Here is an 11966-nt window from a genome sequence, read left to right as displayed (position 1 = left end):
TGACCATCTGGCTCTTCATCATTTTTTATATTCTTATATACATTTTTGCCAAAACTAGCTACAACAGAAAAGACAGATGAGTGATTTGCTTGATTTGCAGCGAGAAATTGGCAAATTACTTTCATTATAAGGCTCAAAGATGTGGCTCCAGAGGGAATTTTCTTAGTTTTTTGGCCAAAAATGGCTCTTTTCATGGAAAAGGTTGCCGACCCCTGATGTAGACTATCAACTGGTGACAGTTATGATGGTACCTTTCTCTCAATAGATCCTCCAGTTAGCTGAAACCCCGAGCCCTTTCTCTGTGGAGGTCTTCAACGACAGAATGTTCTGGTCCGACACGAAGAGAAGAACCATCCGCTCGGCTGACAAGAACACCGGCAAAGATCAAAAAGTTCTTCTGAAGAGACCAGGGCAGCCTTTTGGACTGAAAGTGAGTCCATAACCTCTAATGCTGAATTATTCAAACATGTTTTGTTTTATAAATATTTCACTGTTTGCTGTAACCACTTAATTCTTAGAACCTTTCCAGGAATGTAGCTTTTTGTTTCAGTATTTTATACTCTAAGCTCAATAAGTAGTTATTGAGCAGAAATACTATAATATTAGATCACAGCTATGACCCTTGATATGTGTGTTTCCTCTCTCCCCAGCTGATGCATACCCTCTCCCAGCCAGCCATATCCAGCCCCTGTGACCAGCTAAACTGCTCCCACCTCTGCCTCCTGGCCCCGGCAACAAGAGGCAAGACTGGAGCACTGTGGTCTCCAGGAGCTCCAGTGGAGAAGGGTCCTACAGCAGTTTGTCGATGCCCAAAGGGGCTGCTACTTTCTGGAGACAAGACAACCTGCTCTGTGCCTGTGGATTCAACATTCATCCTGCTCTTGTCTCAGGCTACAGTCTATCAGGTGAATGGTCTCATTGGGGTTCAATAGGAGGACCTGCTGACCTTTACCTAACACTGCTGAGAAAATGTTGAAGTCTTTTTGATTACATTTTATTGCTATTCTTCTCCTGCTCACTTTCCTTTTACCTCACCCTCCCACTACTTACAGATTCACTTGCGCACCGTGCGTGATGGTGTTGCTCTGAAGAAAATGCCAAATGGAAGAGCTTTAGCTCTGCCTGGCATAATCGAGGCCTTGCGTGTGGACTTGTCCATCCATGGGCCTTTTATGTATGTGGCTGATGCAGGAAAAGGATCTGTGGATGTTTTGAAACTGGACAGCTCGAGACATGAACTAACGTCCTCTGGGCAGATCCTAAAGCTTGGGGTAGGCGTAATCAGCTTCCAGACGAAATGGCAATTCCTTAAAACCATGCAAAAATGAAATGTTGTTTCTCACTATTTTAGGTGTTATGTCATTATTTTTTTTAACTTCTGATGGACCCCAGATATACAATTCAATTGTAGCATAAACAGTAACTGTAGATCTTGATTACCTTCACTATTTTCTATTCTCTCTTAATAAATTGCCCTCTTCATTTAATGTGCTGTGTTCAATCAAAAATGGCCAGTTTTAGGTTTGAATGCTTTATTATGTTTATAAAGAAAAACATGTATTTACGTCAAGGAAGCAGGACTGATGTAAAATGTTGAAAAAGTATCTTTTTTAGCTGTCTCTCTCTCTCTAAGCTTCACGTTCACATCAGCACTTCTCCAGTAAAAGCTGTCTCACCCTGATGAAATTTTAATCCTGGAACCTTAACTTCTCCGTCCCATAAGGAGGATTCAGTCACAGCTCTGGCGGTTGACTGGGTGACCTCCAACCTCTACTGGAGCAGTATAACGAGGCCTGATCTCCATGTGACCTCCCGCCATGACGGCTACACCACCTCACTGCTGCAGGGATCACTAAAGGTGAAGTAAGCTCGTCTCAAAGGCTCATATTTGTTCTTCAGCGCTCATCCGTCATCTCCTTCAGCTCTGATGCATACAGGACTCCTTCCTCCCAACAGAAACTTCTCTTTAACTCTGACTGCAACGTTGGTTTCCTGATTTTGTCTTGACAACATGCTTCCTGCATTCAAAATATTCATTTTGAAGGGTTACTGTCACTTTTGCTAAATGTAACTGGCCAAAGATCAATTCATCATGTTTATCTTTAATGTTTTAATTCTGTAAATCTTGTTTGTTTATCCAAATCTGCTGAAGAATATATATTTTTTTAGTATTATCAGTGATTGTGAACAAGTTAATGATGATGAGATGTTTGCATGTACCCCGACTCACTAATGCCAGATTTACAATTGTTGTTCTGTAAATGGTTAAAGTTACCTTGAATTAAGAAAAGTGTAACGTAGATAAATACCTCTTTAGTCTTTGAAAAGTATCATCAGAAAAACCCAGGACCTCTAATGTACAGTCCAACAACAAGGCAGTATATACAGGTTTATCTCAATAAATTAGAATGTCATAGAAAAGTTTATTTATGTCAGTAATTAAATTCAGATAATGGAAATAACACATTATATAGATCCATTACACACAGAATGAAACATTTCATGTCTTAATTTATCTAATTTATTCAATTTTAATGATGGCTTACAATTAATGGAGACGTAAAATTCAGTGTCTCAAAAAATTTGAATATTACAAAAGACCAATTTTAAAAAGTGTTTAATATTTAAATTTTGGCCTCTGAAATGTATGTCTATCTATATGACTCAATACTTGGTTGGGGCTATTTGACTTGAACTACTGGAAACTTTTCGACTTTTCCATGATATTCTAATTTATTGAGTTGCACCCGTCTATATATACTTCATTCCATGTTTTTTCATGACCTTCACATTTCATTGAGCTAATTTCCTTGCTCAGCTTCAGGACACATTTTTTTCAACATTATTCCTTGAAATTCTTTTTAAACTCAGATCTTGTTCATCCTCTCAGGGCACCACCTCCATTGCGCTGCATCCCCCCTCAGGACGACTCTGCTACACAGCATTAGCCGTGGCAGGTGGGAAGAGTCAGGGACAGGTGGACTGCGCCTGGATGGATGGACGTAACAAGATGGTGCTGTGGAGGAAGTCGAGCATCCCCACCTCGCTGGTCTTTTCCACCCATGGAACCCATGTCTACTGGGCTGACATGGGTGAGGAGTTCAAAACATCTTAATGACTTAACAGATATCGCCTGGCATGTTTTTGTCTGCCTGCGTGTACCTCTTTGTTTACTGTTTTTTTTCTCCAGGTGAAGGTTTAATCGGCTCTATTGGAGTGGACGGAACAGGATATAAACAGTACAAAACAGGGCCAGGTGTGCTCATGTCCTTCACATATGTTGAACACATCCTCCTCTGGGTCAACCTGGACAAAGGTAAGACTGCAAAAATACCAACTTTGAAAACGCAAACACCCACAGGGTCTTGGGGAAAGTCTTAGGGCTTCATGTGTTCTAATTGATATTTTCCAGTCTTGCTCAAGGAATTTAATTCTCGTACATCTTGGCTTTCACCTTCGTTTCATCTGTCTGTGTCAGCTCCAGGCAGCAGCCGCCGTCACAGACTAATGTAACACTGAATTATTTAGTCAAACACTTCTCAGCTTAAAACATCCGCTTGTCACCTTTCCTCCTCTCCATTAGACCTGTTGTAGTTTCATTCAAATCTTTATTTTCAGGCTGATTATCTAACATGTTTATTCAATACTAGGGATGGGAATAATTAATGGATGATCGATTAATTGTCGTTAGCAATTTGGTCGATCACATGGAAATTTTAATCGATTTATGTATCTTTTTTATTTTAATGTTATCTCTGACTGCGTATCAGTGCTCACCACACTGAAACACGGCTGATCGTTCAGTTCTGCAGCCGTACGTGAATAAGCCAATGAGCTGAGAATTAAGTTGGATAAAGCTACAGATTACAAACTGAAAGTTGCAATAACAATTATAAAACACACAGAAATACAAGAGTATTAATTTGAGCAAAACTAGCTTACTGTACTGATACTGAGTTTAATTTAATCCAAAACGTATTTAAACACAAAACACATTTAGATATGCAAGATTGCTGTGAAAACTAACCTCATGCCTCTTCGGGGGGTAAAACATAAAACATTGAACTCCTTAACATTATCTTTACAGGATCACCTCACTTGTTAGTTTTAAAATGGACAGGATCAAGTCTCTTTTCACCCTTTCAAAATAAAAGCAGCCATTATCAAAACAGGCTTTTGCATAGTACTGTATATATATCTTTTAATTTTGTGTGTATAAAAACGTAGCGATTAATTGATCGTTAAGGTTGAAGGTAATAGAGTTGGCAGGTTTCTTCCAAACGCCCATCCCTATCCTTATTTTTTGTGTTTGTTTCCAAACTGTTTAGATGTAACCAAAGTGTGGTTCAGTGATGGTTTCCAGCCAAACCAACTGTGGTTTGAAACAAAGACCAGCATTGTGGAAGCCAAAGCCTACAGCAAGGACACTCAGTCTGGTAAGTTTTTATCAAGAAGTGACTCTGTCAGCAGCTACTAGGGCTGAGAATCTCTAGGCACCTCACAATTCTTTTTATAGCGCTGTGATATTATAAAATGATTTTCTATGCATCAAAATTTCTCATTTTTATACATAATTTCTCACTGTGTGACTTCTTGCTACATTCCTCACATAGTGTATTATATAAATAAATGGATTAATTCACTTTAATTCCTTTTTCATTTAGTTATACACACACCTCACATGGGATGTTTATAAATGCAGTAAATAAAAGCTGACTAGCCAATATTCATACTGGGAGATTTAAGGCACTCCAATACTGGCATATTGTCAATTAGAAAAATATAATTAATAAAACAATCAGTGATGCTCCATGAGACTCTTAGCTGTTGAAAATTCCTGATCTGCTAGTTACACTGGTTTCTACAGGGCAGGCTCAGCACACTGACTAACTTGAAATAAAAAGCAGATTAGCAGGCAGGTAACTGAAGTCACAACATTGACAAAGTCTCCTGTGGCCACTAGATGGCAGTTGAAGAAAGACAGGATGTTGAAAATTCCAGAGCAGACTGAATGCAAAAGTCTGAACAGGTATTACTGAAACAAATAATGCAGCATGACTACACGATCAGTAAACAAGAACAATTAAACTTCAGTAGCAAAAACATGTCTGACTTTGAAAACTTGTAATCTCCGTTTTTGCATTTAACTTGGTGTGCTATGTCTGACTTGAGCCAAGTGATTGCTACAGCTGTTTGTGTGTGTTACCTAGCCACAAAACTGTAAACACACACACACACACACACACACACAGAGTCATGGAAAAAAATATTAGACCACTATTGTTTTCTTAATTTTCTTTTTTTTAATTTTAATGCCTGGTACAACTTAAATGGCTACATACACAGGTATGTAGCCATTTCCCATGGTTTTCTTAATAATAATCAAAATCATCAAGAAAACCATGGAAAATGGCTAGATATCAACTCTTAAATTAAACTCTTATGAGCTATTTTTGTTATCATTATATTTGTCCAAACAAATGTACCTTTTAGTTGTACCAGGCATTAAAATGAAAAAGAAAATTAAGAAAACAAGGGTGGTCTAATGTTTTCCACGACTGTATAAAGTAAGCGAGTAGCACAGGACGTCATGGAGCTGAAGAGATAAAGGTCTGGGTGCTAAAAGTCCTGCCAAGAAAATGAGAATATTATGCTCTGAAAGTGTCTTCTGAGATGCCACTGAAGAGGGAAAAGGGATGAGCCTAAATCACAACATCCAGCTTTGCTGTAACTCAACAGCCATGGATTATGTGCTGATTCTGATGGATTACAAACAAACAGTTTGGCTGGTGAAATTGTGAAACCAGTTCGTCAACACCTTAATCCCCTTCATAAATATAATGTATTAATTCCCGCCCAGGTTTGCAATCCTAACCAAAAAAAACTTGCAGCACACTGTCAGCTTAATTTGGAAAACAGAAGCACGGCAAACCAGTTTTCTAGCCATAAATCAGGAATTTGCTCCATCTGCACACTTTTATTTTCACTTCAACTTTGCTCTCTACTTCTGAATGCAGGAAGCAGATAAAGTGTTATCGGACACTCCGGGCAGAATGAAAAGACTCGCTTAGCCGCAGTTTGAGTTGAATGAATAGTTGAATAGATGGCAGAGCGAAGTGATACCTGCAGAGTGTGTGTGTGTGTGTGTGTGTGTGTGTGTGTGTGTGTGTGTGTGTGTGTGTGTGTGTGTGTGTGTGTGTGTGTGTGTGTGTGTGTGTGTGTGTGTGTGTGTGTGTGTGTGTGTGTGTGTGTGTGTGTGTGTGTGTGTGTGTGTGTGTGTGTGTGTGTGTGTGTGTGTGTGTGTGTGTGTGTGTGTGTGTGTGTGTGTGTGTGTGTGTGTGTGTGTGTGTGTGTGTGTGTGTGTGTGTGTGTGTGTGTGTGTGTGTGTGTGTGTGTGTGTGTGTGTGTGTGTGTGTGTGTGTGTGTGTGTGTGTGTGTAAAAAGCAATGATGAATTGCGCTCAGCACACACTTGGACAACACTCCCACTTGCTTATTTTCTGACAATCCAAGCATACAAAAATATGGTTTGAACATGAAACAAAGCAGCATCTGAATCCAACAGACAAGTGATGACACCTTCCTGACCAAGGACATTGTCCCTGAAGCAGAACGCTCACCCACTGCTCCCCACTGTTGCTGTTTGTTAGGACTGTTTGCGGAGGCGTAAGCACCATTAACTTAGCCACCGGCTCAGCCAATGCCATCTTGACACACTTCCAGAAGTCATCTTTCACGATTAACCATTCATAAATGTCAACACACCCCTGTTGTACATGTTCAGTCTGGCACTGTCAAAGCAGATTGTATAATTATACACAGCCAGCAGTGCCCCATTTGTGTATGAGAGACTATTGATTGACATGGGAGGAGTCTAATGAATGATCTGCTGGGCATCACATTTATTCCCATGAAACAAGCCACTGTATGTAGACATTAGAGCCTATTTACCCACAATAAGACATTATTATTGTGCAAAACAAAGTGGAAGTTGATGAGGGTCCTATAAATAATAAAGAGTAAAAGCCTCTGACACGTTAAGACCTGAGAGCTAGTGATAGAAGAAAGCTCTGTAAGTTTAAAATGGTCGTCAAGTTGCTGTTTCAGGCTAGAATAAGTGATATCAAAGTACTCAAGGGGGTGCGTGAGATGAAAAATGTAATGGCAGTCTGATAATTACAAAATTTAATTTCCCCCCCCCACACACACACAATAAAGACAGGTAAATAAAAATGTACTTTGTAAAATGTAAAATCAAAAACTGTAATATTAATAAATAAATAAATAAATGCAGGCTATTCAAAATGCACTTCATCTTAAAATGAAGCATGGAAGAAGTTATCTTCCATTTTTCCAACCTGTTCTGATGAGGGGGTTGTGTAACCTCCACGCTCATTTAAACTTGCTGCAATTTTTGTTCAACGTGGCTCAAAATATAAAAAAATTTCCAACTCATCTGCTTTCTGCCTCTGATCCTGAGCCTGTCATCATCCTCTTTGCTCTTAAAAGTGGAAGCGTGTTCATAACTTTGTTGCATTATATTGAAACTGTGTTTCAGATGAATTCATGAATGCGAGAGCTCATTGTTGTGATCGTGATTATTTTATTATGTGTGTTTTGGTCATTTGAGCATGATTTAACATGTGCCTTTAATATGGCTATAAAAAAGCTTATTGCTTTTTTTTTTTTTTTTTTTTTTTTTGAAGGTGTGGGGGATTGGGGGTGCATCAACCTGGTTGGGAAATCGAAGGGGGTGCGCGGCCAAAAAAGTTTGGGAACCGTTGCATTAATTCATTTAAAATTCAATGTACAGCTATTAATGATAATCCAAAATCTCTTCCCATTCCCTTTAAATTATACCTTAAATAATTTTGATGCTAATTAGTCACTTTGAGTTCCCCCAGAGACAATAAATGTTATGTGTTACTTAATTTTTTAATCCTCTTTATCCCGTGTCCTCCAGGAACTAACAGCTGCTCCAACAACAATGGTGGATGTGCACATCTGTGTCTGCCTCATCCTGACGGCCACACGTGTAAATGTGGCCGGGGTTTCTACGCTGTCGGTGCCGATCTCTGTGCTCCGCTCCCCAACTGCCCCGCTGGGCAAGAATCCTGCCTCGATGGTAAAAAATGTATCAGCAGCAGCGAGATCTGTGATGGACATGTGGACTGTCCAGACCAGTCGGATGAACAGGACTGTGAGTTGTCATCCAGATCTTTACTTATCCAACTCGATACAAGGAGCTGTAGTCAGGGTAGATGAGGTAATATCCTAACGATCCCACTGAATCAGTTGAGTTGATTTTAATCACCTTCAGTACTTTGTTTACTTAACCCTCCTGTTTTGTTGCGGGTCAAATTGACCCATTTCGAAGTAAAAAAATCAAACAAAAAATAGTTAAGTATTTTTTCGTTAAAAGAATAAAAATTAAATTTATAATACATTTTTTTAAATCAATCCCATGCAAAACCATTGTATTTTATATGTAGGTCTTTCCAGTGTACATAAAAAAGTTTTAACATGCATTTTTTAAATGAAAAACTAGTGAATTATCCTCATTATACCATGATCTGTGAGAGGTAAAGAACACCATTGCACTAAATATTGATTGAAATGGTTAGTAATGGAGTTATTAATGAAATATAAACAATGTTGATTGGGATTTTTTAGTTTTCTGACACTTTTGGATAATTAAACATGCCCCGGGTAAAATTGACCCATGAACATTATTGCTCTTCCTGAGAAACTCTAAATTAAACATTAAATATTAAAGTGTATGCCTATGTAATATTCCTTCCCACATATTTATTATAGGCCCTATTTGAATAATTCTAACTACAGCTTGATTTGAGGTTGACTTGTGTTAGTGTATATATTATAATGATGAATATTTGTAAATCTGAGCTTTTAGTTTGTAAAAAAGATCACTATAATATGTGTCATAACCACTTGTGCTGATTTTCTCTTCAGGTCCGATCACAAACTCTGCATCTTTCGGGCCCAAATCTAGTGACAGCCCCCCTCCAAGTGCCAAAAAGAGCCCTGTCCTTTCAGTTGAAAAGGATTCGTGTGACCTCCAAAACTGCAACGGTCATGGCAAATGCCTCACAGAAGGAAAAACCACTCGGTGCCAGTGTTCGGCTGGTTTCAAGGGAGAGTCATGTGAAGAGGCAGTAGCTGGAAAAAGCCATGCGGCCGCGGTCCTCGGTGTCTTCTGCCTCGTCGCTGTGTTGCTGAGTGCTGCTTTTATTTTCGCTAAAAGGTACTGGTCAAGAGGAAGAGTGTTTTCTTTTGTGCACTGGCCATTGACTTTGAACACAAGTTATGGGCAGAAACGCCCCACTGTTATTTATACCGGCTGGAGCAGCACTTTTTACTGATCGACACTTTGTGTGAGGACAAAGTAAACATCACAATCAGTTGCCGTTGTGTTTTGGATTCCATTCTCAACAGACTCTTGGAGCTTTACAACACTTTACAGAAATGTGTTGTGCTATGTAACTCCGTAACCTTTGTGGAAAACTAACGATTCACTTTTTAAATCTCATTTGAGCAGGAGAGGCTGGACATCCATCAGAGGCAGATCCGTGGATAAGGAGACTCTGATGGCCAACATGGGCCTGCCATATGAACACGATGATTCAGACTCTGAGGTAAAACCTCAGGCCACTGAGGAAATTAACTGTGAAACATTAATGTGGCTAATTTATATACTCCACTCAGAGTAGGTTTGTTGAACTAATTTATGATGCATTTTTTATATATCAAGTGTATTTTCAGATTGTATAAAGAATGAAACCCCTTTCTAAGTGAATAAATCAAGGGGAATAATGTCTCCTCTTTTCTCCACAGGAGCTGGACTCCCCAGTAGACCTGAAGAACCCCGCGCTAGCATTAAAGTCTCTTCAGCCAAAGAGAACTAATCATGACTAATGTCTGAGGAAGCATTTCTGTGCTGTATCTAATGGTGGTCTTTTGTGTAATAAAAATGAGAAGGAACCTCAAATCAGACTCTGCTTGTTTTATCAACAATTTGGCTACTAAAATGCTATTTTTTTACTTTTGTATGGATTTTAGTGAGTATATGTATGATTATATTTTAGTGAGCAAAGTTTTTGTCCATTAGCCACCTAAATCCTAGCAATTTTAAATAGCACCGTCTGTTTCCTCTGTAGTGTTTCCTTTTGATTTCTCCCTTAATGTTGTGTAGTTAAAACCTCATCTCTTCCAATTAGCTTAATCAGTTTGATTGTACTGCACTTTTTTTTCTTCGTTTTATTATTTTCTAAAACCGCGCCGCACTTTCTGTGTTGTTATTTTTTGTGTTTTGTTTTCATTCCCTTTTTTGTCTTGTTTAAACTATTGTACAGTGTCCTTGAGTGTTAGAAAGGCACTTATGAGTTCAATGTATTATTATTTCTATTATTATACGTAGTTGTAGGTCACATTGAACACAGTTGCCATGGTATGGATATATAATATCTGATTAGGGCTCTGTGCACGGCAAGAATCGTCATCTTAAATGATACATTTATATACATCCCTTAAAGATTGTTCTATAGTTTTCACATGTAGCATCAACCAGTTAATGTTGGATATTTAGGATTGTTTACATCCCATTTCCCCTCACATCCCTCAGCTCAAAGCCAGACAGACTTGTCAGCATGTTTAATCTCTGTCTGTCTTTCTGTCATTACCCGTCTGTCACTGCTGGACCTTCTGATGTTTTATATTTCTTCACCTTCTTCAGTATGTCTCTATTTATGTTGTATATCTTACTAATACTACTGTGCAGTACTTGTCTTCTAATGCCTGTGTTCACTGCCTTTTGACCGTCTCGTGTGCCATCACAGATCAGCCTGACATCCTTACAGCTACTCTTTCACTTAATGTGTGCTGCAAAAATGTTATTGCAGCTTTCCATGCAGCCCTTTTGTGGTCTGATACCAGTTTCAATCAAGCGCTTCCTTGTGATGTTTTGCTTCCCTTTTCGTTTCCAGAGAAACACTTCTGACATGAAGCGGGCCTTTGTTTTCAAACTTCCACCTGTATGCCAGCCAGACTTGACCCAGAAACACTAAGGACGTGTGCATGCATGTAGTCTAAGCCCTTCATATCTGTTTTGTATTACTGAATATCTTCATATTGTGCAATTTTTATATGGAGTGAAATTCCTTGTTGTCTCAGGTGAAAAATCTACTATCTACAATAATGTGAAATACAATATAGTTGGAGGTGTGGTTACTTGCTTGGTAAAAAGTGTCTTTGTTGTCATGCATTGGCAGACCTGCCTTGCTTTTGTTTCGTCTCTGGTTCTCATGCAGCATCTTATCTTTGCAGATATCATCTTAGTAGGTCGAGACTGCAGCTTCTGCTGGTTCATGTCATTGAAAGGTCAGTCTGACTTTGCTTAAAGTCCCACTATGTAGCATTTATTAGCTCTGTATCAACTATTAAGCTCATTGTCTATTACACACTATAGTGTAGAACTCAGAAATAGGGATTTTTTTGGTGTTAACCATTTAAGGGGTTTGTCAGCAATTATAAGTTCTCCTATTGTGACATATTTCATATTTAAGGTTCTTCTAGATTATTTATACACCAGCCTCCTGTTGTTGTCAAATACATTAATTAACATTGTCTGCTTACAACTAAATTATAGTGTATTACATGTCATATACAGTCATGGAAAAAAATATTAAACCGCCCTTTTCTTCAATTCCTTGTTCATTTTAATGCCTGGTACAACTAAAGGTTCATTTATTTGGACTAATATAACAATAACAACAAAAATGGCTCATAAGAGCTGATATCTAGCAATTTCCATGGTTTTCTTGATAATTACCAAAAATATCAACAAGAAAACCATGGAAAATGTCTAGATATCAGCTCTTAAATTAAACTCTTGAGCTGTTTTTGTTATATTTGTGCAATCAAATGTACCTTTAGTTGTACCAGGCATTA

General features: G+C 38.6%; 1 protein-coding gene across 3 annotated transcripts in view; it reads left to right on the top strand.

Annotated features, from left to right (window-relative positions):
* Positions 1-10008, top strand: part of si:dkey-88l16.3 (low-density lipoprotein receptor-related protein 2) — a 37466-nt gene extending 27458 nt beyond the window's left edge. For all 3 annotated transcript variants that reach the window (XM_059358425.1, XM_059358424.1, XM_059358426.1), the window contains exons 37-47: positions 266-430; positions 651-905; positions 1053-1271; positions 1724-1858; positions 2891-3092; positions 3191-3316; positions 4329-4436; positions 7963-8199; positions 8973-9264; positions 9559-9655; positions 9855-10008. In XM_059358425.1, the coding sequence (XP_059214408.1) occupies positions 266-430; positions 651-905; positions 1053-1271; positions 1724-1858; positions 2891-3092; positions 3191-3316; positions 4329-4436; positions 7963-8199; positions 8973-9264; positions 9559-9655; positions 9855-9935 (1917 nt within the window). In that variant the 3' untranslated portion in view covers positions 9936-10008. The remainder of the gene's footprint in view (positions 1-265; positions 431-650; positions 906-1052; positions 1272-1723; positions 1859-2890; positions 3093-3190; positions 3317-4328; positions 4437-7962; positions 8200-8972; positions 9265-9558; positions 9656-9854) is intronic.
* The last annotated feature ends 1958 nt before the right edge of the window (positions 10009-11966 follow it).

This window comes from Centropristis striata, chromosome 19, assembly GCF_030273125.1.
Source record: "Centropristis striata isolate RG_2023a ecotype Rhode Island chromosome 19, C.striata_1.0, whole genome shotgun sequence".
NCBI lineage: Eukaryota > Metazoa > Chordata > Actinopteri > Perciformes > Serranidae > Centropristis > Centropristis striata.
The sequence above is the reverse complement of the archived record's forward strand: the minus strand, read 5'-3'. Positions and strand labels throughout refer to the sequence as shown.